The sequence below is a fragment of the Phragmites australis genome, chromosome 4 (assembly GCF_958298935.1).
Source record: "Phragmites australis chromosome 4, lpPhrAust1.1, whole genome shotgun sequence".
Taxonomy (NCBI): Eukaryota; Viridiplantae; Streptophyta; class Magnoliopsida; order Poales; family Poaceae; genus Phragmites; species Phragmites australis.
In genome coordinates, this window is record NC_084924.1 from 10,741,742 (window position 1) to 10,767,548 (window position 25,807).

The 25,807-nt window shown below is 44.4% G+C and overlaps 1 protein-coding gene and 1 long non-coding RNA gene across 9 annotated transcripts; one reads left to right on the top strand and one right to left on the bottom strand.

Moving 5' to 3' along the window:
• Positions 1 to 1,550: 1,550 nt before the first annotated feature.
• LOC133915669 (nuclear transcription factor Y subunit A-9-like) lies at positions 1,551 to 6,323 on the bottom strand. 8 transcript variants are annotated; one of them, XM_062358916.1, is made up of 7 exons: positions 5,954 to 6,323; positions 4,965 to 5,266; positions 3,387 to 3,490; positions 3,207 to 3,278; positions 2,528 to 2,692; positions 2,215 to 2,338; positions 1,551 to 2,128 (listed from the first exon to the last, which is right to left on the bottom strand). In XM_062358916.1, exons 2-7 carry the CDS (start codon positions 5,227 to 5,229, stop codon positions 2,064 to 2,066), a joined length of 795 nt encoding a protein of 264 aa, XP_062214900.1. In that variant the 5' UTR covers positions 5,230 to 5,266; positions 5,954 to 6,323; the 3' UTR covers positions 1,551 to 2,063. The 8 variants fall into 8 exon arrangements, with proteins under 8 accessions (XP_062214900.1, XP_062214898.1, XP_062214901.1 ...); XM_062358914.1 differs by having other exon boundaries at positions 4,965 to 5,272; positions 5,954 to 6,321; XM_062358917.1 differs by lacking the exon at positions 5,954 to 6,323 and adding an exon at positions 5,443 to 5,947.
• Positions 6,324 to 16,104: 9,781 nt separating this feature from the next.
• On the top strand, positions 16,105 to 19,870 carry LOC133915671 (uncharacterized). The gene is made up of 3 exons (XR_009909368.1): positions 16,105 to 17,185; positions 17,823 to 17,956; positions 19,192 to 19,870. It is a non-coding gene; the product is annotated as an uncharacterized LOC133915671 (long non-coding RNA).
• Positions 19,871 to 25,807: the final 5,937 nt, after the last annotated feature.

Consider the following 25,807-nt stretch of genomic DNA (forward strand, 5'->3'; position numbering starts at 1 on the left):
CAGAACCGCGTAGCACAAGATATATACGCTAGTATCGTTTGTTGTGATCCCCGATTAGAATGGGTATAAGGAAATTCTACGAGATCCGATCTTACAGAAAGACTCTTTCTTATACATGTCACGTCACGTATCATACTACTTCCTTTCAGTTGCATATATCAATCGTTGGATCAGAAAAAAATAGTATGGATCAGAGTCTCGTAAGTATTTTTGGATGAAGGATCACATAGAATTTCCTTTCCCCGGTGCCTGGCTCCAGAAAGGATGTGCACCATCCGTTCAGAAAATACAGGTTTGGTCGGCAGCCACAATTTGGCATAGCTTATTCAAGTAAATTTGGCCTGCGTTGCTAGCGTTCGATTTGTTGCCACACAAATTACAGCAAACTATGGGAACTAACGGAACGGGCTCTAATTGCTATTCCCACTGGTCATATACATGTCATTTTAGAAAAAAAATAGTTAAACTTTTTAAACTTTAACTAACTATAGCTTTCAAAATATTTAGTTAAGAAACCTTAAAATTATATATATATATTTGTTTTAAAATATTGCAAATTCAATAGTTTTTATAAATATATTTTAATAAAAATTAGTGATCAAAATTATACATAAAAATTATATCTCATCCAAAACATATTTATTTATGATATGTATTTATGATCAGATGAAATACTTATCCGTTCATTTTGTCGGTGGGTAGTGATCACAATTAGTCGGTCTGACATGGTTTCCATTAGACATCACATCATAGGTGATGAGAGTTGCGACATCAAACCAGACCTTTTCTTTATTGAAATGTATCAAATTGGATTTCGCGAGAGGCGCCAGGCGCCATTTGAAGTTGCCAATATATACAGTATTATCAGGAGCGGGACAGTATCAGTTTCCTATCTTTGGCCCGACCCGACGCGGCTGACAGGAGATGCCGTGGGCCTCCCATGCCGCCCACAGGAAAACTGATTGGGCAAACCACGACGGCCCGGCTGCCTGACGGCTGGCCAGTGACCACAGTCGTATACGTACTGGGGTGTACGAAAATCGACCTCATTGGAAAAATGGAATCGATATTATATGGAACTCATTATACGTGAAAACTGCACGGCAGTCAAATTTTCAAACGTACTCGAAATCCAACCACATCAAGTTACCAGAACGGGCAAATTAACGCATTCAGTTTTTCTTTTTCCTTTTTTTGGTAAGATTGGGCATTCAAGTATCAACGGTGCAGATACCGCATTCAGCAACTCCATGGCATTACAAACAGAAAATCGAAAGAGATGCAAGTGCAGCAAAGCAAAGATTCCTCGTTTCATTAAAGAAAAAAGGAGCGAATTTCACATCCCAGGAACTTTACAATAATTACTTGGCTCCTGCGTAAATCATGAAAAACCTGCATCTTATTCTCTTCGCGAGAACTTCAGGATCGGAGAAGCATTCGGAAGGGGCGAGGCCTTCATTTCGTTGGCAGAAGCAGAAACGATCCAATCCATTCGGGGCTTCGGGGAACCCATATTTCTGCATTCCGTGTACAAAGATTGGCACCGAAAGAGATCGAAACAAAGCTTCTGCCTTTGCACAGGATTCAGTACAACACTGACGTGGCTGACACCGAACGGGTCAACATGAGCTGTTATCTCTGTATGACGAGTTCAACTTTGGCCTTGTTCAAACTAAGAGAGAACCAGACACAGAATTACAGAAAATAATCCGAAGTTGATCTTAATTATACATCAGGACGCCGACGACAGAACACAAGTTAGTTTCACTTACAACACACACCAGGTACAAACAAGGGTGGAATGTGAAAGCCAAGAATGAATTGCCTGAAAACAGCAGACCTACCCATGGCATTGAACACTTCGACGGACTCCTGCACCCAGATTGCATTCTGCCAGGACCAACAACCTGTACCAAGCTCATTCCGGTGAACCAACCTTGGACCTCTTTGCACAAAGAAGAGGAATTGCAAAGATGGCAGCGCAGTGCTGGAGCTCTCAATCCAATCTCAAGTGCGTTTGCCTGTGGACAGAAGCTACTGTCTTAGGTTGCCAGACCACTACTTCATGCCTCCCTCTGTCGTAGCTGTAAGTCAGGAGGTACATGGATATGCTCGGAGTTTTGCTCTCCTAAGGAACCCAAAAGCAGGGTATCAGAAATGGCAGTGTTCTATGAGATCGAAGCATATCGACAGCTTATGAGACAGCTGTATTACCTCTCTTAGGTTCAGATTTACCGTTGGAAGCACCATTGTCACTTTTCTTTGTGTTTAGGAAGCGTCCGCCGTTTCCTCTTGCCCTCCTCAATGCATGTTGATGGCGAGATTCGTGAAGATAAGGCTGAAATTATCAAATGCAAATCTTAGCAAACTATTGAGTTATACGCTTAACTTCTGACTATATATCAAAGTCATCTGAAAGGAACCAGGGAGTTTAATTTACAAAGGAACATCCTGAAAACCCAGAGTAACTGACTGTACAATCCTCAAAAGTACAGAAATAGCGTGAACATGAGATTGATTCACTAACCTTCCTGGCTTTAACCACCTTTTTCTCAAGCTCAGCCTTGGCACGTGACTGCCTTCGTCTTAAAATCCCATGATATTGCTTAGCATTTACATAGACAGGCTCCTCGGATATTTCAAGAGGTAATGGCATGCGAGGGTGAGTTAATCCAGGTAGCTGGAAATGGGTCTGCGGAGAGCAGGCATAAGATGCTCTAGATACAAAAGGGGCAATTACAATACAAAGGGATGCGTCTATTCTTTTCAAGTTAATTCAGTCAGTTCAGGAATGCTCCAAGCAGAGGAATTAAACATATATATTATCTTTATAAAACGAAGATGCATTGGTCCAGCCAAAGTGCTGTATTGGACACAAGACATCTGAGCATTCTGATCTTCCATAGTATATGATACGGGGAGCTTTTTTGCTTATCACAAGTTAGCATTTATTTATTTTTTTTAAAAAAAAGGAACCAAAATACTCCACTGTGTTTTAGTAACGTTTTCTGAGATTTATCAGCATGATTAAGATTGACAACTGTTCAATAATAACATATACACTCTATCTGTAATTCTTCATCTTAGGTCTAATATTGTGTTTGAATGAAGTATAGCAGGTAAAACCATTATTTAGACTAGTGCTATTAGGCTTGCATACAAGCAGAGAAATGATTTCTAATGCTGAAATTTGCATAAAACAGTACCACAGGTTGAGTTCCATAGGGACCAACCATGCCTGCATAGTAAGGATCTGGGTACTGATATGTTGCAGGAGCCTACACAAGCAAAGATGTGAACATGAGACGATAAGCTCATTGCAGATAAGTTAACCAAAAATGGAAACACAGGCAATAAACAGAGTCCATGGAGAAAAGAGTGCACACAATTGATTGGTTCAGTTCCAGCTGTGTATATGGTGCTAAATACTCTGACACCAAAGCAGGCATATGTGATGTGGCATGGTTGTTTTCTTGACCAACACTTCCATCTGGAATTAAAAAAAAACATCTGTCCTTAGTGAAAAGGAAGAAAAACATTTTACTTTTATTGCCAATGCAATGATGGAAGATGAGCTAAACCCCTTCAGATCAAACAGCATATTTATGCAAGTAGAACTTGTACTCGCACCAATGACTAAAAGTTTACGCAGGATAGTTGCATTATTCCTCTCATCTGACCTTTCTCAAACATCACTTCGACTGAGAAAAGGTTAAGAGTTAATTTATAATTACAAAATAATAATTGGAAAATATTCACTCTTTTCACCCGCAAAACTCTTGTACGTGGTTGACAATTAAAATCCCAACATATCAACCAACAATATATTTTATTTTTTTCATCAAAACAAAATAATTTTATCCAGATTGCATACACATTTCCTATTCAGTGAAGACAGCAGTGCTCCAGGAAGCTGCTGGAAAATTGAATAAAAATATGAAATACTTAACTAACCAAAGGAGTTAAGGTCAATTAGACAAGCCATGCAAGCCAGGAAACTCAAAATGGGTATAGAGATTTCAATTGTCGCTATCTGGAAAATGGTTATAGGTTCATTAAATAGTTTATTAAGCCGTGCAACCATACAGCATACAAATTTCTTCACACACTTTATTTTATTCAATCATTCTGTTTATTTCCTTCTAATTGTCTGTTAATACGAACAACGGCTGATTTTATGATTAGTTGATTCTTGAGTGCCTGTATACGGAGAAAAACCATTCGTGCATAAGGACACAGTAAGAAAAATAAACATCAGTCTGCAAGGGTCAATAATAGACAACCAAAATTACAGCACATTTACCACAAGATCCAGACAGAAAACTATTAGATTATCATCGTCATCATGCAGAATTTGCTCTAGTTAATTCAGATTCTTGCTTAGTACGATCACCAAAGTTAGGCATGTGGAGCTACTAATAAATATAACATTTCGATAATTGACAATTCTACATCAGCACAGCAGATACAAGACCCTTACATGAGATTGATGCATCTATGAAGGTTTTCGAATCAGAAAACTAAAAATACCAAGCTTTCCTATTATTTAAAATTACTATCTTTTGAATGAAAATTCCACTTCTGGAATAACAGACTGGCTTTCACGATCAATGGAGCAATGAGATTTCAGAGTTCAGCTGGTGCTAATGCTGAGACAGAAACGGAAATAATATAATGTGAAAAACGAGCCTTCTGTAAACCCTGCATTCAATGTCAGAATTTCTCCCACCTTTTTATGCCATATAAGGAAACTGTTGCCGTACATCCTTAGTGGAAGCATCTTAAATAGGATCAGCTAAATATAGAAAACAATCTTCCAATGAATTCAAACCAAGATGGAGTAGTGATGTAGTATATGCTTAAAAAAAGCGTTGATGAACACAAGAGATAAAGAACCAGTACAGCAACTTCCTGCAACAACAAAGAACACAGTTCATCTCTTTAACACAAAAAGGGGCACAAACCTTTTGATTCCCCTGATCTCCGTGACTCCCCGCTACTCTCGCCTCTCGCATCGTCACCCGTGTGGGCCGCGGCGCCTTTGGTCGCCGGGTTGCACGACAGGCTAATCCCTGCGCCGCTCCCCGGTGCCACGACGGCTGGGGACACCGCTCCGAGCCCGGCCCCAGAGCCCGTCCACCACGGCTGCATCGCCGTGCCGCCAGACGGCAAAGTGGCGGCCTGCCCTCTGGGCTCCACCAGGTTCGCTCCGCCCGGCCGCGACTCCATGCCCGCTCGCTGCCTTGCTCCGTGGTCCAGGTCCTCGCTGTTTCTTTCAGTACATTCAGGAAGGCAAGTCATGGAAAAGTCAAACAGAGACGAACAACAAAGGTCAATCAAGAGAATGGAAGCAGGCTGGGTCGTCGATAGATCGGCCTGTCAGTGCAAAACAGGGTATCCATCGATCTGGACTCGATTGGAGATGAGATGCAAAAACTGTACCACGCTCTGAATCCTTCGCAGAACACAAGCTCGCGAGTCCTGCTCCCAACAGTACTCGAATTTCAGTGCAACTCAGCTAATAAGAACACAAGAATTTCCTCCTCTACTCGAGCAGTGAAACAAGTACTAGTAGCCTCAGCTCGCCCGGAAACGCTGCACAAATCAGAGAGCCCCATTCCTGCTACAAGAATCACACCCCCGACCAGCTGCTGCTACGATCAACGTACGGCAGCCATCTCCGCCCGATTCAACCGGCGAAACAAACTCCATCCCTGAAAGATCCCCGCACCACCCCCTCATTTGCCCAGTCCCCAATTCCGGAGAATTCGGACGACGCCTTATCCGAAACCCCCACACCCGCCGCCCAAAAATAGAAACCGTCCGCATCAAACCCGAGGAGGGCAAGCAAAAAAAGGGCCAACACCAATCCGCGCGAACCACCAATCAGGAAACAAGGAGTAAAAGCAAGCAAGCAAGCGAACAACGGGAGGAGGCCGCTGCAGGTACTGACCACTGGAGGGAGGCGCGGAGGCGGCGGCCAATAGCGCGTCAGTCAGTCTCCTCTCTCTCGCTGGGCCGGGGTGGGGAGGGGAGGATCGCAGGAGGCCGGCCAATCCGAGGCTAGCGAGCACGGCCGAGGTCGCGCGCGTCGTGGGCTCCTAACCCTAGCTGCTAAGACGGGTTTGGGCGGGGGATTATTGTAGTGGTTAGACAGATGGACGGGGGTGGTGTTAGATTAGTTTAGTTTAATTTAATTTAATTTAATTTCCGGGGTGTGCGATTTGGGTGAGTGGACGACTGGACAGATACAGTAGTGTTTTTTTTTTGGTGAGGTATGGATAGATTGGCTTTGACGTGTGCACGACAAAAGTGAAGTGGTCACCACGGACCTGTCTGTGGAGAGAGAGAACAGAGAAGTTAGGTGGCTTTAACCCCACCCGGGTCTTTCGGCAGTGTCTGTGGAGAGTGAGATTGTCGATCCAGAGGATCAACGTGGAAAAGAAAGAAAGAGCTGGAGACGAGGACAGCTGTATTCAGAGTGTTCCTTAGAATGTTCAAAGGATCTCGCTCATGCCTCTCCTATTTACTCCATCTTTTTCGATTACATGGTTTCAGGTCTAATTTTTACTAAGACCACTCATCCCCAATTACTCGTGGGTTGGGCTTTGTCCGACGTGTGGATCTCCTTAGCCCGATAGTGATGTCCTCTAGTGCTGGCGTTGTTGTCTAACGAGCGCTGACATCCCCTCTCCCTTGGGAGCCAGCTTGTCCCTAAGCTGGTGCGTTAGGAAACCGCTGCACCAAGACTTTCGTGTCTTCCCATGTAGCAAGTTTCTTTGGTGTAGATGTTCGCTTGATCAGCACCTAAGCGATGGTAGTTGGGCACTGAGTCACCAGTCAACGTTGTAGGATGCGTTTCGGAATCTGCAAGGCATGGTTAACTGATGGCAATTGAGGAGATACCTGAGTAGTGATGCCAACAGCTCATTTCAACTGTGACACATGAAAGATCGGATGCACCGAGCTGTTCGGAGGAAGCTCCAACTAATAAGCCACAGAACCAATTTTGGCCAGAATCTAATAGGGGCCGAAAATTTTGAAAGCCAATTTGTGATTCACTCTAATAGCAACCGAGGACTGGATATAGGGTTGTAGTTTCAGAAAAACCAAATCATCCACGGCAAATTGACATTCTGACTTGTTTCTATCCACTTGATTCTTCATACATTGTTGTGCGCACAATAAGTGTTGGTGCAAGAGTCCATCCACCAATGTTCATTCCTGCAACCATGCTGATAAGTCAGTGATAGGACCATTATGACCATCATGGATGCCCAGATGGCGAGGAGTAGTTCCATACAACACTTCAAATGGAGATTTATTGAGAGTAGAGTGAAAACTGGTATTGTACCAATATTCCATTTGCGAAATCTAGTTACTCCACTTGGTTAGGCATGAACTGACGAAACATCTCAAGTATGTTTCAACACATTGGTTTAAGCACTCGGTCTGACCATCCGTTTGTGGATGGTATGCAGAACTCATGCACAATTGGATGTCAGCCAATTGGAATAGCTCTTGCCAAAAGTGACTAGTGAAAATGCGATCGCAATCTGAGATGATCGACAAAGGTTGACCATGGAGTTTGTACACTGAATCCATAAACGCACGGGCAATGTGTTGAGCAGAAAATGGATGTGAGAGGGGTATGAAATGACCATATCGAGAGAATTTGTCAATGACGACCAGTAGAGCATTGAAATGACTGGAGCGAGGTAATCCTTCCACAAAATCAAGCGAAATGATTTGCCAAGATTGTGTGGGAACCAACAAGGGTTGTAGCAAACCTGGGTATTTTGCACGATCAGGTTTGTCCTGTTGGCAGATCTGACAACTCTAAACAAAGTAATGAACTTGGGTTTTCATGCCTTTCCACGCAAAAAGCTGTTTAATCCTGCGATATGTAACCGGAAAACCGGAATGGCCACCGAGTGCACTATCATGTAAGGCTGCTATAATATGTTGCTATAGTTTGGAATCATTGCCTGCTCAAATTATATTTTTGTACCTGAGAATGCCTTGACTAAAGGTAAAAGGTCTTGTGGGAGTCTATTTTGAAGTAGCTACCACCATTAACTTCTGAGTGTCAGGGTCTTGAGCATAACTAGAGACAATGTCAGTTAACCAGCTTGGTTGCATGAAGATATGGCCTGAAATTCCCCTTCATAGTGTGGACAGCGTGACAACGTGTCAGGCACTTTGTTCGCAGTCCCCTTCCTGTAAATAATCAGATAATGGAGTCTGAGCAGCTTCGTGAAGACTTTTTGTTGCCATGGTGTATGTAAGCGCTACTCATTGAGCTGAGATAGGTTGCAGTGACCAGTATAGATAGTAAATTCACCATGCTGCAAGTAAGAACACCATTGCTCAATTGCTAAGAGAATTGCCAAATATTCCTTCTCGTAGGTAGAGAGACATCAATTGCTAATAGAATTGCCAAATATTCCTTCCCAAAAGCCCCAAGCGGTTTTGAGTTCCTGTTCATGGCAAGCGACAAATTCACTAAGTAGATCGAGGCTGAGCCCGTCAGGAAGATCACCGCCGCAGTGGTGATTAAGTTCATACGGGGGCTGGTAGTGCAGTTTAGCAGTCCAAACCGTATAATCATGGACAACGGAACTCAATTCGCCAGTAGTGCTTTCCAAGACTACTGCGAGAAAATCGGGACCAAGGTTTGCTACGCATCTGTGGCTCACCCCCAAAGCAACGTACAAGTTGAGAGGGCAAATGGGATGATACTACAAGGGATCAAAACTCGGGGTTTTGATCGGCTTAAAAGCTATTCAAAGTGTTGGGTGGACGAACTCCCTACGGTACTCTAGTCACTACAAATGACCTCCAGCTGGGCCACGGCCGAAACCCCTTTCTTCTTGGTCTTTAGCACGGAAGCCATGCTCCCCTCCGAAATCACCCTCCAGTCACCCCGAGTCAGCAACTACTCGGATAATGACCAAGTGGCGCGACGAGATGATGACATAAACCTGATCGAAGAGTTCCGCGATTGCGCTCTGATTCGGGCCGCCCGATATCAGCAGAGCCTCAGACGCTACCACGACCGAAGGGTACGACAACGAACATTGGTCATAGGCGACCTCATCCTTAGGCAAATTCAGAATAAGGCTGGTAGGAATAAACTCTCTCCCAAATAGGAGGGACCCTACAAGGTGATCAATGTCACCCGACCTGGCACGGTCAAGTTAGCCATGGAGGATGGCTGTGAGTTACACAACTCCTAGAACATTGCCTTGTTACGCAAGTTCTATATGTAGGATCGCTCTGAAACGAGCTTGTTTTCTCTATTTTTGTAGGACCTTCTGGACGAGTGCAGAATACGACCTATAAGTTCTCAAATTAAAAACCAAACTCCTTGTTTTGTAGGACCTCCTGACCAAAAATGGACTCCCTGCAAATTGGACCTCTGACCACAGCGTCCGACCGCGCTTGACAGCCACTACCTAACCTGGAGACCAGCGCGAGGCTAACGTGTAAAACCCGCCATACACTCACCTCTATCTACCCCTGACCAAGTCAAGGAACCACTTATACTCCTCCCTCGGACAGCAACTCGCTGCTCCAGGGGTCAAGCGGCGACCAGCATAAGGGACAAGATGCGCGACCGACGCAAAAGCCCAGATAAGGCTGTTGACCAGCCCCAGCATGCCCCGAAGACCTCGCTTCTATTTCTCCAACTCTTCCTCCTCATCGATCTTCTTCTCCAGAAGATTCCAAACAATCCCCCCCTCGTCATCTAAAATATCGATTACATTGGCCAGGGGGTCCGCCCAGGAAGGAGAGCGAGACGACCCTACAAAGGGCAGCTTTCTGAAGAACGGCATAGGCTAGCTGGTCGTGGGCACCGTTCGGGTGGGTATCATCCCTGATCTCGCAATCACAACCGCGACAGAAGATTTGCCCGGAAGCACCACGATAGGCAAATCCAGGGAGTGAAGAAAAACCCCCTCCATCAATTCATCCAACATCATCGACCTCTCCGGTAGAAAGGGAACGCGCCATGACCTCCGGGTCCGTCTACTCTATGGAGCCGAGCGCAAGACAAGACGAAGAAACTGGACTCTAGGCGCAAGAGTGCTCAAAACAAGGAAAGAATGCAGAAGAAGGACTCGGAGGACCCTCAAACACCCATCATTTAAAAAAGACTACAACAAACCTTCAAACTGCTCGAAACCCGAAAGGCCATGCAGGAAAAGCCAAGAATCCCTCAGGTCATTTGAAACCTCCTCCCATGATGCGGAGCTCAAAGGTTGAAACTTTGAGGATGAACGGAGACAATAACCACTCATGGGGCAAACTGTGTTTGCCTTAGGACCCAGGTGTGTTTGCCCTGGGACCCAGGTGGTAGGATCAGGCCGAACCGCGATCACGGGCGAACTTGGGGGCTATTGTCGGTGTACCAAGTAAAGGGGTACCCCGGCTAAACGGACCCACGTAGGGCACAAACGACCAGGGGAACATCTCCTAAAAAATCTAGTCGGTCGATGAGCTACCATGACCGGTGCAAAGCCTCCAGCGACCAATCTTGTCACATCTTCACACAAACCCACGATCAGCCTCCCTAGTCGCAGGACCTGATTGGACACTTGCCCGAGCAATTCTCTTCACCAGGCACCGACCCCGATGGATAAGGTCGTGGGCGGTGTAGGGGGCGTGTCCCGTCCCATAGCATTAAAGGCTACGGTGTGAGACTCTACAGGTCGGCATAGCGCCGCACGACAGATGGGATGTTATCAGCCATTCAGTAGAAGCAAGTGGGCGAGAACGGCACGCAGAGGCAAGTAGGCGAGAACGACGCGTGGAGGCAAGTGGACGAAGACAGCACATAGAGGTAAGTGGACAAGGACGGCGCGCAGAGGCAAGCAGACGGGGACGGTGTAGAAGTGCACCATTTCGTCCCGTTGCATTAAATGCAACAGGATAAGATTCTACAGACTAGGCAAAGACGGCTCACGGCAGCACGATGTACAATGCTGTCATAGTAGAGTTGCGTACTTGGTACTCCGTAATGATGATCTGAGATAGATATTAGAATGAGCAGAGGGCATCTGTGTAGAACCGGTATGTTAGTTCTTTCTCTCCTTACTATATAAAGGGATGAAGACCCCGTTGTAAAGGCACGATAGATCAGTTCTGCCAATCCTCTAGAACACCACTGTAACCAAGTAAGATCCACTATAACACAAAAAAAATCAAGACATAGGGTTGTTATCCTTCGGGAGAGCCGAACCTGTATAACCCCCTATGTCCTAAAATCCTTTATTTACACGAATAGACACATTCTCTCCCTAAAACGCCATTCATGCACCCACCAACACACCCCGGAATCACTGTCAGGGATTTACCCTCGACAAGCACCCACACCTGTCTCACTTGCATCAGTCTCGACCTGAAACAGTTTGGTGAAGTCAGGAAGAGATAAGACTGGTGCTGTTATCAATGCCTACTGGAGAATTTGGAACGCTTTGTCAGTAATGGTTGTCCACAAGAACACTGAATTTTTACACAATAGATCAGTCAATGGCCTGCTGATGGATCCAAAATGGCACACGAATTTCCTATAATAGCCTGCAAGGCCCAAAAATTATGTAGTTTTTTCACATTGGTAGGTGGTGGCCAATCTTTAATTGCAGCAATCTTCTCCCCATCTGTCTGAACTCTAGCTGAACTCACTATGTGACCCAAATAAGTGATACTGGGTTGAGCAAAAGAGCACTTTGACAATTTAACTCTCCAGTGATCCTGTCAGAGTAACTGCAACACTTGACTGAGATGTTTCACATGATCTGGCAATCTCTTTCTGTACACTAAAATGTCATACACTTTTACGCATAAATGGTGCCAATGTATTGTTCATGGCCATTTGAAATGTTGCTGGGGCACCAAACAATCCAAATGGCATCACACAAAACTCATAATGGCATGTGTGTGTTTGAAAAGCTATTTTGAACTTCTCACCACTGCCCAATCTGATTTGATGACCGATAGTCGTGTCCCCTGCAAGTGGGCGCACGACGGCTATCTCTAATGACACCAGTAGGCCTGGTGAGGACATCGACTAGTCAATGATGACCCGATTGATGTACTTGCGCATCACCCCCATCTCCAGCTGAAGTGCTTCCATCGCGGAGGCAATCTGCGCCTTCCATGCGTCGAAGGTGTTCAACACATCTTCAATCGACTTGAACTTCTCGCTCAGGGTGGTCTCCACCCTGTCAATGTGCTTCTCGACGCCCTCAAATCGCTTCCCCAAGCTTTTGAACTCAACGAGGATGAGCTTGGTGGTGGTGGGGTCCATGACATTCGAATGCTTCTGAAGCCGAGTGAAATGGTGGTGGTGGGGATTCTCGAGGTCGGTCGCAGGAGGGAAGGTCTCTGATACCAGATTGTTAGGGTAGCTATGGTGGGAGATCGACGATCGAGAGGATCAACGTGGAGGAGAAGGAAACTCGTGAGTAAGAAAGAGTTGGAGACAAGAGAGGACAACTGTATTCAGAGTGTTCGTTAGGATGTTCATATTCCACTTGCTCTCTCTCACTCACGCTCTCATATTTATCTTCTTCAATTACATGATCTCAGACCCAATCTTTACTGAGCCCACTCATCCCTAGTCACTCGTGCGTTGAGCTTCACCTGGCGCGTGAATCTTCTTAGACCGGTAGTGATGTCTTCTGGTGCTGGCGCCGATGTCTGATGAGCGCTGACAGCCTACGGTGGCTTATTCTTGTGTGTTTAATTAAGCCGACAGCCCGCCAGATGGCAGGTTATCAAGTAAATGGCCATCCGAACCGTGCTCTTTGTGCTGCGATTACAACTTTTTTTACTTCTGTTCCGCATGAAACCAGGAATATATATATGCTTTTGCTAACTTATTCTAACATACCTACGTTACTAAGGACAAGATGTGATGCTTTAATTTAGTGCCTTTTTTGTTTGGTGCGTTTGGTGTGATTATAACTTCATTGTTAAGCTAACTTGCTGCGGTTAAGACTTGCAACGAATAAAAAAAGGCACACCCTCATGATTTAAGGCCGTCTAGCTAGGGTGAAATTTAGTGCGGATAAACAAGGGAGGTTGAGCTTATTCGGGAAGCTCGCGAAAAGGCCCCACTTCGTTATTGATAATCCGGCGAGGTAACAAGCCATGCAAAAGAATTTCAATCTCAAATCTGCCTAATGAAATCTTGCCATAAAGTCATGCTTACGCGGCAAATTATAGCAAAGTTCGGTTTCCAACCCAGAATCAATTACACTCTCCAGCGTCGTCTCATTTGACAAGATGGACGACGTCGACATTGCCATTATTATTTCTAGAAGATCAACCAAAGGGTGTTTTGGTCAGTAGAGAACTGGGAACCGCTCGAAGCCGTTCAAAAAATTGCGTGCCTCTGACAGACTTGATTAACCCGGATTTGCCGGGCCCTTTTTCCACCCAACTCCGCACGGAGCGATCGAGGACAGTAAAACCAGCCGGGTTTGGGTAAACCGGTAAATGCAAAACTGCCGAAAGAGGCCGCCCCGGCCAACCCGTCGAACGCCCGCGTTCCAGCAGCCTCCCTTCGCCCCGCCCTTCCACGTCCAGGGGCAACACCGTCATTGCGCCTACAGCGTGGCGTGGTCTGCGGGACCCCCGCCCCCGCGGTACGTGCCGCGGACAGCACTGGGACAGCGACGGGCCACGCGTCCCTCGTGGTGGGGTGCTGGGGTTGAGGAGGGGAGGGGACCGCGCGCGACGTGGCTCGCCCCTGCCGCGGTTGGTGGAGCGGGCGCGACGGCGATGGACGGGCGGGGCACGGGCACGGGCACGGGCGCGGGCGCGGGCACGTGACGGCGCCGCGAGCTCAGCATGGTTTCTTCTTGGCTTCAAGCGCGCTCGCGCGGGACGGGACGGTTCGGTGTTGTCTCGCGGCGAGGCGGCAGCTCGGGTTTTGGGGAGCACCAGCGCGCCGCGCCCTCCGTGCTCGAACTAAGCAAGGCGCCCGGGTCGAGGAGTGTCCTGCTCCTGCACGCACCAATCATGCCTGTATACGCAGGAGCAACTGGGACTACGTGCTGCCGTGCTGGGCTACTCGTGATTTGTTGGAGGTATTTACGAGGGTTTAGTGTCAGATGTTGATTATGTTTGTGTGTTTTTTTATGGTATTCTGTTAGATTTGGAGTCGTTATTATTTATTGTCTGTGTAAGTGTTGTTGGTTTTTCGTCAGTAGGTTTAGTTGTTAGGTTAGAGCGTCGGATCAAGCCTGAGCTATGTATTTTGTTCGCAATGAGGCCAGTGTGTAATGAATCGATTCTCCAGGTGCCATGAGCGTCACGATGAGGCAATGCGATTGGGTCATGGGCAGGAGAATTGGGATTCGTTGAGTCGTGCTTCCGTTTGAATAAGAGGAAATCATAAAACTGAAAATGCGCAGGTTGTTGGCGTGCACCAAAATTTCTTTGTGCTCTCCGATTCTCGCGTGTGTGAGTGTTCGATTTGAGTGTAAATAGTCGATTTGCAATAAAAATTGGTACCAAAACCTCCTTAGATTGATCTGGCGATGTTTAAGATAAGCGACGACGAGAGGGTGTCCGACGGTTCGCAGTCACCATCGCATCCCAAGGTCTACGCCAGTGGCATCGGCGATGGCGACGACCTGATGGTACAACAAGTGGTGAAAGAGATCAGCGGATCGGCTGCATACCTGATATTGATGCAGACCAATTACGCCGACCGGTCTCTCATGATGAAAGTCATGATACAAGCACGAGGCTTGTGGAACGTAGTCGAGCACAGCGTCGATGATTTCCAAGAGGATTGCATGGCATTGGAAGCGATTCTACGCGCAGTGCCGACGAAGCTGTTTGTGATCCTCGCTAGCAAGACCACCGCGAAGGTGGCTTGGGATGCGCTGAAGACGATGCAGATTGGTAGTGATCAAGCACACAAGGCAAAGGTGCAGAGCCTTCGTTGTGAATTTGAAGACATCTCCTTCCGCGACGGCGAGACCTTGAGTCTTCCCATATCTCACAGAATACCTTGAGTCTTCCCATATCTCACAGAAACTTCTTGGCATTTTTGGAGAATATCTTGAGTACTTATGTTTATCTTTTTTTAACTGTGTCTGCAAAAAAGACATACATATATATTTCAAAAAAAAGTTCATATGAGAAAAGGAACCAGAACTAGTCATATACATTGTCTAGGTGAATATGGCCATAGTTAGGAGGGAACCTATGTGTGCACATAGGCCAACATCCCAGTCCAAATACATCACCACCGGTCATAGTACAATTGTCCACTTTGTGCTTATAGCATACCGGTAGAGAGGTAGGTCCTTACTAAAGAAAATTTTCACTTTTGAAAGAAGACGGCCACAACCTGCAATCCTTCTGGAGAGATCGGTCATTTGTCCGAAGATGTTCCACAAATGAAGACAACACTACTTTGACAAAGTGCAACACACCTATGACACCATAGGATATCCTTGTAGCTATCAAAATAACATGCTCTAATCTTCTTATACCATGTCCAGTCGAATCTCGGGGATGAGATTCTGTTTAAGGGGGTAGAACTGTAACATCCCAAAATTATAAGCTGTAGTTTTTAAGATAATTAATCTTTGTTAATGCGAGACTACAGGTTTAATTTTTAAGAGATCAAGTTTCTTTAAAATTTTAGAGCATAAATTGAATTCTTTAATAATTCATTTGGTGTGTTCAATCTGTGATGGTTTATTTGTTTAGTGTTAATGTATTTATGAGATTTTGTTTCTTTTATTTTCCTTGAGTTTTTCTATGCATCACAAATCATGTTTTATATGCATAACATCTTGTTTTGAATTTTGAGAAAAAAATGGCTTAGCTAGAAGTTATAAAATTTTTAACCAGATATACCTTATGGTACGTAGTATTTTGATAATTTTTGGTAGAATTTTTAGAGCGCATCTGGATAGATTTCTAAAATCAAAGTTTTCTTAGCTAAAAATAGATGCGTACTTTGCAGGCCACGTTCACTCTTCATTGGCCCATTTCCTCTCCTTAGGTCCTGCTCAATTAAACCAACTGCCACGGCACGGCACGAGAAGCTTCGGCCACCATCGTCCTCCTCACCGTGCCGCTCCATGTGCTCGCTGTCAGCCGAGAACGCCAGCCATCCCGCACAGTGACACTCCCTGTGCGCCTGTCGCTCCTCCTTATCCGGTCGCTCGGGTCCGCTCACCTCTCTGTGCCCGTGCACCTCCGCACTCTCGTCGTTCTTCCTGCTGGCCTCGCGCCGAGCGTGCGGCGTGGTGACGCCACCGCACCCGCCTCCCTCCTCTAGCTTTAAAGCCAAGCGGAGCAGGCCATCCCCTTCCTTCCCTCTCCCTCACCTCCCTCGACCACACCAGTTCGCGAGCTCGCCTCGTTGGGCGAGAGCGCAGCCGTTCTTCTCAGCGCCAGTGGTCCCCATCGCTTCGCGCAGTCGTCAACATCCAGGGAATCAACTGTGGATTGCTTGGTCGCGCCGTTCTCCGTAGCTCCGGTCACCACCATTTCTGCCCACCAGTTCTACTGTCGTTGTGTAGATTTTTGTTCTAGAGGAACAGTATAAGCAAGCAAGCAGGCAAGTGCTAGGATGATTAAGTAGCAGCAGCCCACTCCCTCCAGCTCAAATACAGCAGCGCTGCAAGAGCTCCACGCCACGCCGTGCCTTAGCCTGCGCTCGGGCGCTCCTGCGCCGGTGCACTCCGCGTCCAGCACGCGGTGCGCCTCGACGTTTCTCTGAGCCGAGCGCCATCGCCATTCTCCTCGCCACTAATGCATGCCGCCGCCATGATCTTTCCTCCTCCGCTGCACGCGCCGCCATGGCCGTTTTTGCCTCCACCGGTCACCGTGGCCACCACCGAAGCACTTCATCGACGACTGGCTGCTCCACAGCTTCTCCAAGCCAACTTGCACCATTGAGAGCTCCGCCGTGATCCACTGGACGTAAAGCGCGCACTCCCTTGGCCCCGGCCCGTCGTCGGTGCGGTGCTCGCCGAGGACCGAGCGCTGCCATGCCGTCTTACCCGTCGCCGCCTGTGCTCTGGTCGGGCTCTCCGGACGAGAAGCACATGGACTGGTTCGCCTTCGCGTGCTCGACGCGTTGGTGCCATTCTCCAGCCGAACCACGTCGTCTCCCGTCGCCCGCTTTGCCTCCGGCAAGCCCACGGTCTAGCCACTGCTCCCGTCTAGCCTCTGTAGGACTGTTCATCGTTTGATCAAAATAACTAGAAATTGGTATAATTTATAGTAAAATAAATACGACCCTGAAAAATATGAAACCAAATTTGTTAGTTTCGTTTTGTTGTAGTCTACATGTTAAAAATGATAGAACTCATGCAATACTTTCCGACAATTAATTAATAAATTAAATGTGTTTTAGCTTATTTAAATTACAGTTAATTAATGCAATATTCTAAAAATATGAAACCACTTTTATTAGCTTTATCTTGCCAAGAACTAAAGTATAAAAATTCAAGTTTTCATGAAAATTTCAGATTAAGTTTTGTAATGATTTAAATGTGATCAATCTTGTTTAATTCACCATTTAATCATGGAATTTCTAAAGTCTGTGAATCCATTTCTAATGATATGTATAAATAGTGTACTTTATAAGAAAAATGTTGTCCAGAATGTTAGATGAGTTTGGCCATTATTTTAGCACATGTTTTGATCTCACATTGTTAACTTCTAAAAATCTTTGTTAGTGTAACTTTACACAAGAAAAATACATTTCACTCATACTCCGATTAACACGATTCTTATTGCAAAATTCATCTAAAATCATGTTCTTTATTTTCATGCAGAAATATTTTATGTCCATTGCTGTGGATTTTCTTGGATGGATTTATTTGCATCTTTCGGTGTTTATTGATCGAGTATTTGTCGTGTACGTAAGTGCGATCAACGATGAATGATAGAGATCAGAAATATCACAAAGGTGAGAGGCAAGCAATCCCTTTTGACCATTTTGGGCCCAGTGTTTAAATTTACTTTATGCATTGATTATGAAAATTTATTACGCATGCATAGATGTTTTTATAAAACTGCTATTTGGGATGGTAGTCATGACCTAATTGAATCAATATGTCAACTCTCCTTGAACTTGTTAACCTTACCATTGTTAACCTAGGCTTTGAGTTGACATGATAATGTCACTTGGGTAGAACCGGACTAAGATGTGATAGAAATGCTTAGCTTTGCTGTCTATGGTAATTTATTTAGTTGTCATACTATCACTTGGGATATAAAAAGATTTGTTAAAAATAGTTAAGTTGTTGTTTTGAGAAACTTGAGTTGTTGTTCAGATTCGGACAGGTTTATGTCAATGTGTTTCAGAAGGTGAGCGTCGTCTCACAGAAGAGTGTATAGGTGGAGACCTGCTCGTGTTGTATGAGGACCGGTACCTTGTACCCGGAACTAAGGGAAACAGTACAACCACATGTGCCGGTATGGATGACGGCCCTAGCTTATTAACCCGGATAATTCTACCTTTGCTTCTTGGAGTTTGGTGTGTATGTGCGGGTAATCCACGAGGTGGGTGTATCCGAAGGGACTCCCATGGCTATACGCGTGGGATCAAAGTTTGCCGACATAACGATTAATACCCTCTAGATTAGTGGGACCGCCTCTGGAGTACTTAGTTGGAGGGAATAATATTAATTGGGAGGAGCAAGGGTTAGGATTAATCGGTGTAACGGCTTTGTCATGATGCCCTATGTACACCCAACACGCAGAGTGTACGGTATCGACGGGTACCACCAAAGGGATGTTCATGTCGTGTGGGTAAAGTGTACAAACTCTGCAGAGTACTAAATCTATTCGAATAGCCGAGCTCGCGGTCAAGAGCCCCTTAGGAAAGGCTGCATGGTTTAGATTATTTGTTTTGGGATGTCGGGTTTCACTTGTAGGCACTAGTGTAAGTATTGTGTATGTCTAGGTGGAGAATCGATCTTCATGGTCTGTGGTAGACATGAAGCTGCTATTGTTTATTTATTTGCACTATCATTTACGTTTTGCTCTGTTTAAATTACGTTGCAAATCTATTATATTGTGTATTTTCCAAATTGTCAAGGCATTTATGCAAAACTAGATATGTTGGCCATCCTTTAATTCAACCTGCATTATTGTATCATTGCAATATATATAGCTTGCCTCCTGAAGTCGTTTATTCAGAAATAATGCCAGGAAATCATGGAAGCGATGATGTTGGGTCTTTCTAGGATTCAACTCCCAGTCAGTTGCTTGTGGGCGGGTTTGAGGCACACCTGCTGGATATTTGAATCTATTTTGTTGTATTTTTTCGCTGCATTTTTTTTATATTGTAGACCGATTGGTCATATTATTGTAAATTTAATCCAATTAAACATATTCACCTTATAAAATGTATGGATGTGATATCACTGTTGTAACCGTGTGTACTTGCTACTGATCATGGGACAAGTACAGTGGAAACACGGAGTTTCGGGTAATCTAATTACCCGGGGCATCACAAAGGACATAGAGAGGGAGGCCAAGATGGCATGTAACGACGTTTGGTCACCAGCAGGCACTGGCGGTCATGTGGGCATGTGGCCGTGCTTCTCTGTCATAGCTGAACGGAAGGAAAAGGAGAGCTGAAGAAAGACATGAGCTGTGGTTCCGCATGGATAACAATTTTAGTTTCCAATTTCTTTCTCTCTCTTTAGCTGTTGGTTGGAGCCGCTAAAAGACCCAAAAATTTATGCCAATTTTTCTGGGGATGCTACAATTTGTTTAGAACCCATTTTAATTAGTTTGGTTTAAAAACCTTAAGCCAAACTCAATCTTTTTGTTGGGTCTTAGTTGACATTGTCCATCTCATCCTACACACCCAATGCATTAGAGGTCAGGTATGGTGACCGTCGGTGCTACGGTTCGGTGCTTTTGAGTTTGAATTATCGATTCCCAATCGATACCGGCATATTTTTGTTCTGATATCACCGTTTCCGGTTTTCTCATATTATCGACATCGTATTCGTTTCTGGCATTATCGTTATCGACTTCGGTTCTGAGTGAAAATATGAAACTGAAAGTGGTTTAGGTATTTTCCGATTGTTTTTGAACCGTTCTCATCCCTAGTCCAGAGGTAGAGGTGGTGGTGTTGGTGCCCGTGAAGCTAAGGCTCCCCAGAGAGATAGTCATAGGACAAGTGTTGAAACTGTGGGAAACTCTGACACTGGGCACAAGACTGCCAGCGTCGAAGATAAGAAAGGAAAGATGGGGTGAATCTCGTGCATGCACATAAAGATGAAGTCACTCTCCTGATGGCACACCACTGCGAATTGGTGATGATCGACAATATTGCTTTGCAATCTCTATCCGATAACAAGAACACACATCATGTATTTCTCAGTGAGAAAAACTCATCCTTGAAGATACTGGTATGAATGATTGGTATCTAGATAGTGGTGGTAGCAATCATGTGACTGGGAATATATCTATGTTTGCATATCTTGATAAAACAATGAAGGGCTCAGTAAATTTTGGGGATGATTCATTGGTAGAAATTGAGGGAAAAGGAACATTATGTTCGAGTGCAAGAGCAGTGAGCATCTAGCGTTATCTGAAGTATATTACATACCACACCTGAGGAGTAACATCATTAGTTTGAGGCAATTGGATGAAAATAGGTGTAAGATCATAATTGAGGATGGAGAACTCAATATTTATGATCAGGCATATTTTCTACTGCCCAAGGTGTCCCGGGCAAGTAACAGGTTATACAAGATGCCACTGAATGTAGTTGGACCTATGTGTTTGCTAGCAAAATGTAATGATATGATATGGAGATGGCATGAAAGGTATGGGCATATTCATTTTAGAGCCCTCAAGGACATGTTAAGGCTAGGACTGGTTGAAGGGTTGCCACAAATTGAACATGTTGAACAACTATGTGAAGGGTGCCTGATTGGGAAGCAACATCGACAGCCTTTTCCATCTACATAAAATTAACTATCGGGCACAGGATCCACTAGAGTTGCTCCATGCAGACTTATGTGGACCTACCACACCAGCATACACCTGGAGGTAAAAAGTACTTCACGCTCATAGTTGATGATCATACTAGATTCATGTGGATTGTACTGCTTAAAACTAAGGATGAAGCACTGAAGGCTTTCAAGACAGTACAAGCAAGAGTTGAACTAAAGAGTGATATCAAGGTGAAAGAGTTGAGGACTGGTAGAGGTGGTGAGTTCCTATTAAATAAGTTTGCAAACTATTGTGATCAGCTGAGCCTGAGAAGGTCTCTGACAACACCATATACTCCATAACAAAATGGGGTGGTAGAGAGAAGAAATTAGATTTTAGTTGCTATGAAAAGAAGTTTGATGAAAAGCATGAAAGTGCCTGAGAAGTTCTAGGGTGAAGCAGCAACTACAACGGTTTACATACTCAATAGAGCTTAGACAAGAAGCTTAGTTGAAAAGACTCCATATGAAGCCATGTATAACAGATGTCCAAAGGTGAAGCATCTGAGAATTTTTGGTTGTGTGGCTCATGTGAGAGTGTATGATCCACATCTAAAGAAGCTACAAGACATTAGCAAGGCAATGGTGTTCATTGGCTATGAAAGTGGATCAAAAGCCTACAAGTTCTATGATCCTGACACACAGAAATTGCATGTGTCAAGAGATGTAGTGTTTGAGGAATATAGGAGCTGGGAGTGGGAGAATTCAGGGAACACCTGTGATGTAAGGACAATGGAAGATACATTTGTCACTGAGGAAGAGATAGTGTATACTGGCAATACATCTGGTAGCCCCTTAAGTGCTTTTGCTGGAAATCTGACAACACCAACAATACCAATCTCAGAAGGATCACATCAAGAAGTTGAGTGGGTTTCTCCTCCACCAAGTGAATCACATGATTTAGAAGGAGTACCACTCGGGTATAGGATTGTGAATAATGTGCTACAGACCACTAAACCTTTCAAGCTAGAGTATATGGATTGTGCTTGTTTAGTGCTGAAGAACCTACCAATGTTGAAGGTGCAATCAGAGATGGAAATTGGAGGAAAACAATGGAAGAAGAATTCATGTCAATTGAGAGTAGCAAGACATGGATTTTTGCAGCTTTACCAAAAGACCACAAGACAATTGGTTTGAAATGGGTGTTTAAACTCAAGAAGGATCCAAATGGAATTGTGATAAAGCATAAATCCAAATTAGTTGCAAAGGGATATGCACAAAAATAAGGAGTTGACTTTGATGAGGTTTTTGTTCCAGTTGCCAGAATGGAGACTGTACGTGTGCTAATAGCATTGGCAGCCCATGGGGGTCGGGAAATCCACCACATGGATGTGAAGTCAGCTTTTCTTAATGGTGAACTAACAGAGGAAGTATATGTGGAACAACCTTCTGGTTTTATTGACAATGTACAAGTTAATCTTGTTCTGAAGCTCCACAAAGCACTCTATGGATTGAGATAGACACCAAGGATTTGGAATGTAAAGTTGGATGAAACACTGATTTCATTAGGCTTTGACAGTAATTCGCTTGAGCATGATGTCTATAAAAGGCACAAGGATGGAGAAATATTGTTGGCAGGAGTTTATGTGGATGATAGTTCAATAGCTTTATGTCCGTTATTCTGACACCAACTTCCTTGACCTTCTGACACTGGGCATGCGTCAGCAAATGAACTCAAGGGGCACAAATGAGAGTGAGACATTGTATTGTGTCTTAGTCATCACAAGATCAAGCATAGATGGGATCATTGAGTTCAGAACATAGATGAAAGAAAAATTCAGCATGAGTGATCTTGGTCCACTCAAATACTATTTGGGTATTGAGGTGGGATAATCAGTTGATGGGATAACACTGTGTCAAAGAAGCTATGTGAGGAAGATAGTTGAGATAGCTGGGATGATTGGATGCAATCCCTGTCTAACTCCAATGGAAAATAGACTAATGTTGCAGAAGGAAGATATGAGCTCATTTGTGGATGCAACTGAATACAGAAGGCCGGTTGGTTGTCTGAGATATATGGTTAATATCAGGCCTGGCATCTCTTATGCAGTAGGGATGGTTAGTCTGTTTATGGAAGCACCCACATCCCATCACATGGCAGTTATAAAATGAATTGTGAGATACATTAGTGGAACTGAAAGTTATGGGTGTGTGTTCAGAAGAGGAAGCACTAAATTAACATTGACCGGTTACACTGGCAGTGATTTTGCAGGAGACTTAGAGGACAGGAGAAGCACAACATGTGTGATGTTCTTCTTAGGGCCTTCGGTCGTGACTTGGAGTTCAAAAAAGCAAAAAATAGTGACATTGTCAAGTTGTGAAAATGAATATGTTGCGGCTGTCACTAGAGCATGTCAGGGTTTGTGGCTGCATAGGTTGGTCAAGAGCCGAAAAGAAGGAATGACTGAAAGATTCAAGCTGCTGGTGGACAATCAATATACAATAGCTTTAAGCAATAATCCAGTGTTCCATGATTGAAGTCAACACATAGACATGAGGTATCATTTCATCCATGAGTGTGTTGAGAAAGGAGTAACGTACATCGAGCATGTGAACACCGGAGAACAAATGACAAATATCCTGACAAAAGAACTCGGGGGAGAAAGATTTCTTGAGCTGAGGAAGAAGATAGGAGTTGTCGATGTCAATGTACACCAAGGTTAAGGGGGGATTTGTTAGATGTAACTAGGGTTGAAAATAAAACTCGAGGCTTCTTAGTTAGCTCAGGCTAAAAAGACTAAGCTTGGCTCGGTGGCCAAACAAATTAATTGGAGCCACTTTCTTAGCTTGGTGGTCAAACAAGCTAAGCTTAAACTAGTTCACAAGGGGCTCATTGGCTTGGTCTCCGGCCTAGCCCAGAGAGGCTAACCGCCCCATCGCTATTAGCTTTCAACTACAAGCCTCCAACTCTCAAAGCCTTAGTCCAAATTCCTAATATCATCTCCTAGAGACGTGTTACGCCACCACCCTCACAGTAGAACCCCCCGCACTCCCCCACCCACAGGTAACCTCCGCCTCATTCCCAGGCAATCCTCTCCCCCCCAGCCGCCGCACACCGCTATTGCCGCGCGACCGTAAGCCTCTTTGCTCTGACCGCCGAGCACCGCTGCTACCGCGGGAGCGCATGCCTCTCCACCTCGGCTGCCACACAGACAGACCTGTCTGGGCAGCTGCTGAGGCGGGATCTGTACCACGGGCAGACCTATGTTGATGCATGGGTATTCCCAGGAATACCCAACAATTTTGGTAAAAAATCGAGTATATATATGGTATACATACATATAGCTTATGATTTTCTTGAAGATTTCAATTCTTTTTTTGTTAAGTATGGAATCAAAATTGCTAATATGGATAGTTTCTACAAACCGGTTGGAAGAGATAGGAGATTCTTTACAAAAGTCAAGAATTTACATCGTTTTTATGTTGACATGTTCTTAAGTGTCATTGATAGGCAACTTCGAGAGCTTAATAAGAGATTTGATGAGGTAAACATAGATTTGCTTCTTTGCATGGCATCATTCAATCTCGCTGATTCATTTGTTGCTTATAATAAAGCCAAATTTGTTAAGCTTGCTCAATTTTATCCTAATGATTTCTCAAGCTCGGAGTTGAATCATCTTCCTTATCAACTTCAACTATTTGCTACTGATATGCGTAGAGATGAAATGTTTAGAAAAGTGAAGAATCTTGCTGATATTTCTATTATGCTTGTTAAAACAAAGAAGCACATCAAACATGATGTTGTGTACAAGCTTCTCAAATTGGTGCTAATACTTTCCGCAGCTACTGCTAGTGTTGAGAGAGTATTTTTCTCCATGAATTATGTGGAGAACAAGTTGAGAAATAGGATGGGGGATCAATACAATGATTGTTTGATCACATTTATTGAGGGTGAGTTCTTTTTGTAAGTTAAGGACAATGATATTATCAACCGCTTTCAAACCATGAAGGAACGTAAAGTTAAAATTAAATTATAATTTTATTAAATATTTTTTTATGGATATCTTTAGTTTGAACAATATGTACTTTTAATTTATGCTGTTTTGAATGTTTCATATTTTTTGACTGGACACTTTCTTTTGGCTAATTGCTAATTTCTGGCTCCGCCAGTGATCTGTACGCAAAAACGAGCCGTATGACACCGGGTTCCTGAAGGTCTCGGACGTTCACACCATCTACTACTAGCAGTCTGGGAACCCCCAGGGCCATGTTCAGTACAGCATTATTATTAAGGCTCATCATCTTCTTTTTCTCTAAGTCAGTACCCACTCATAAGGCTGAAAGGGTTTTCTTGTGGTGCTATACCTTTGACCTGATGGTGGAAATCATTCACTAAACGGTGAAGAGGGAGGCGAAGAGCCATGTTTGAACGTTCCAGGCAGCCTATACATGATGAAAGAGTATTGAAGTATAAGTGGATTATCCAATTTTTCCATATGAGATTAAGCTTTTGGGGCCAACTAGCCAATGCATACAATTTAATAAGTCAGTCCTACCTCTTTGCCAGATATGGCGCATGCAATGCATGTCTAGCTAACTAGCTTAGGTGAATATATATGCAGAACGACGTGCCTTTAGACAGAGATTGAAGGCCTAGTTACGATTGAAATGGATGACTGCAAGTAGATACTATGTGAGAACTAAGTATAGTTTAGTTAGTTAGGATCCTGATGGTGGATCATGTACATTCAAGTTCAAGCTCTAGACTCGGCATGGATGTTTATTTTTTCTCTAAGTTCAAATCTCGTGTAAGTGCATGCACATATAAAATGCAATCCAATCTAATTTAGACATGTGATAAA

What these genes read in the sequence shown, in the direction of transcription:
- LOC133915669 (XM_062358910.1), bottom strand. Translation starts at nt 5,301, where the DNA reads ATGACTTGCCTTCCTGAATGTACTGAAAGAAACAGCGAGGACCTGGAC. An exon ending in TGGAACTGAACCAATCAATT is followed by an intron (nt 3,279 to 3,386) that starts GTGTGCACTCTT and finishes TTGCTTGTGTAG; the next exon opens with GCTCCTGCAACATATCAGTA. An exon ending in CCTATGGAACTCAACCTGTG is followed by an intron (nt 2,693 to 3,206) that starts GTACTGTTTTAT and finishes TGCTCTCCGCAG; the next exon opens with ACCCATTTCCAGCTACCTGG.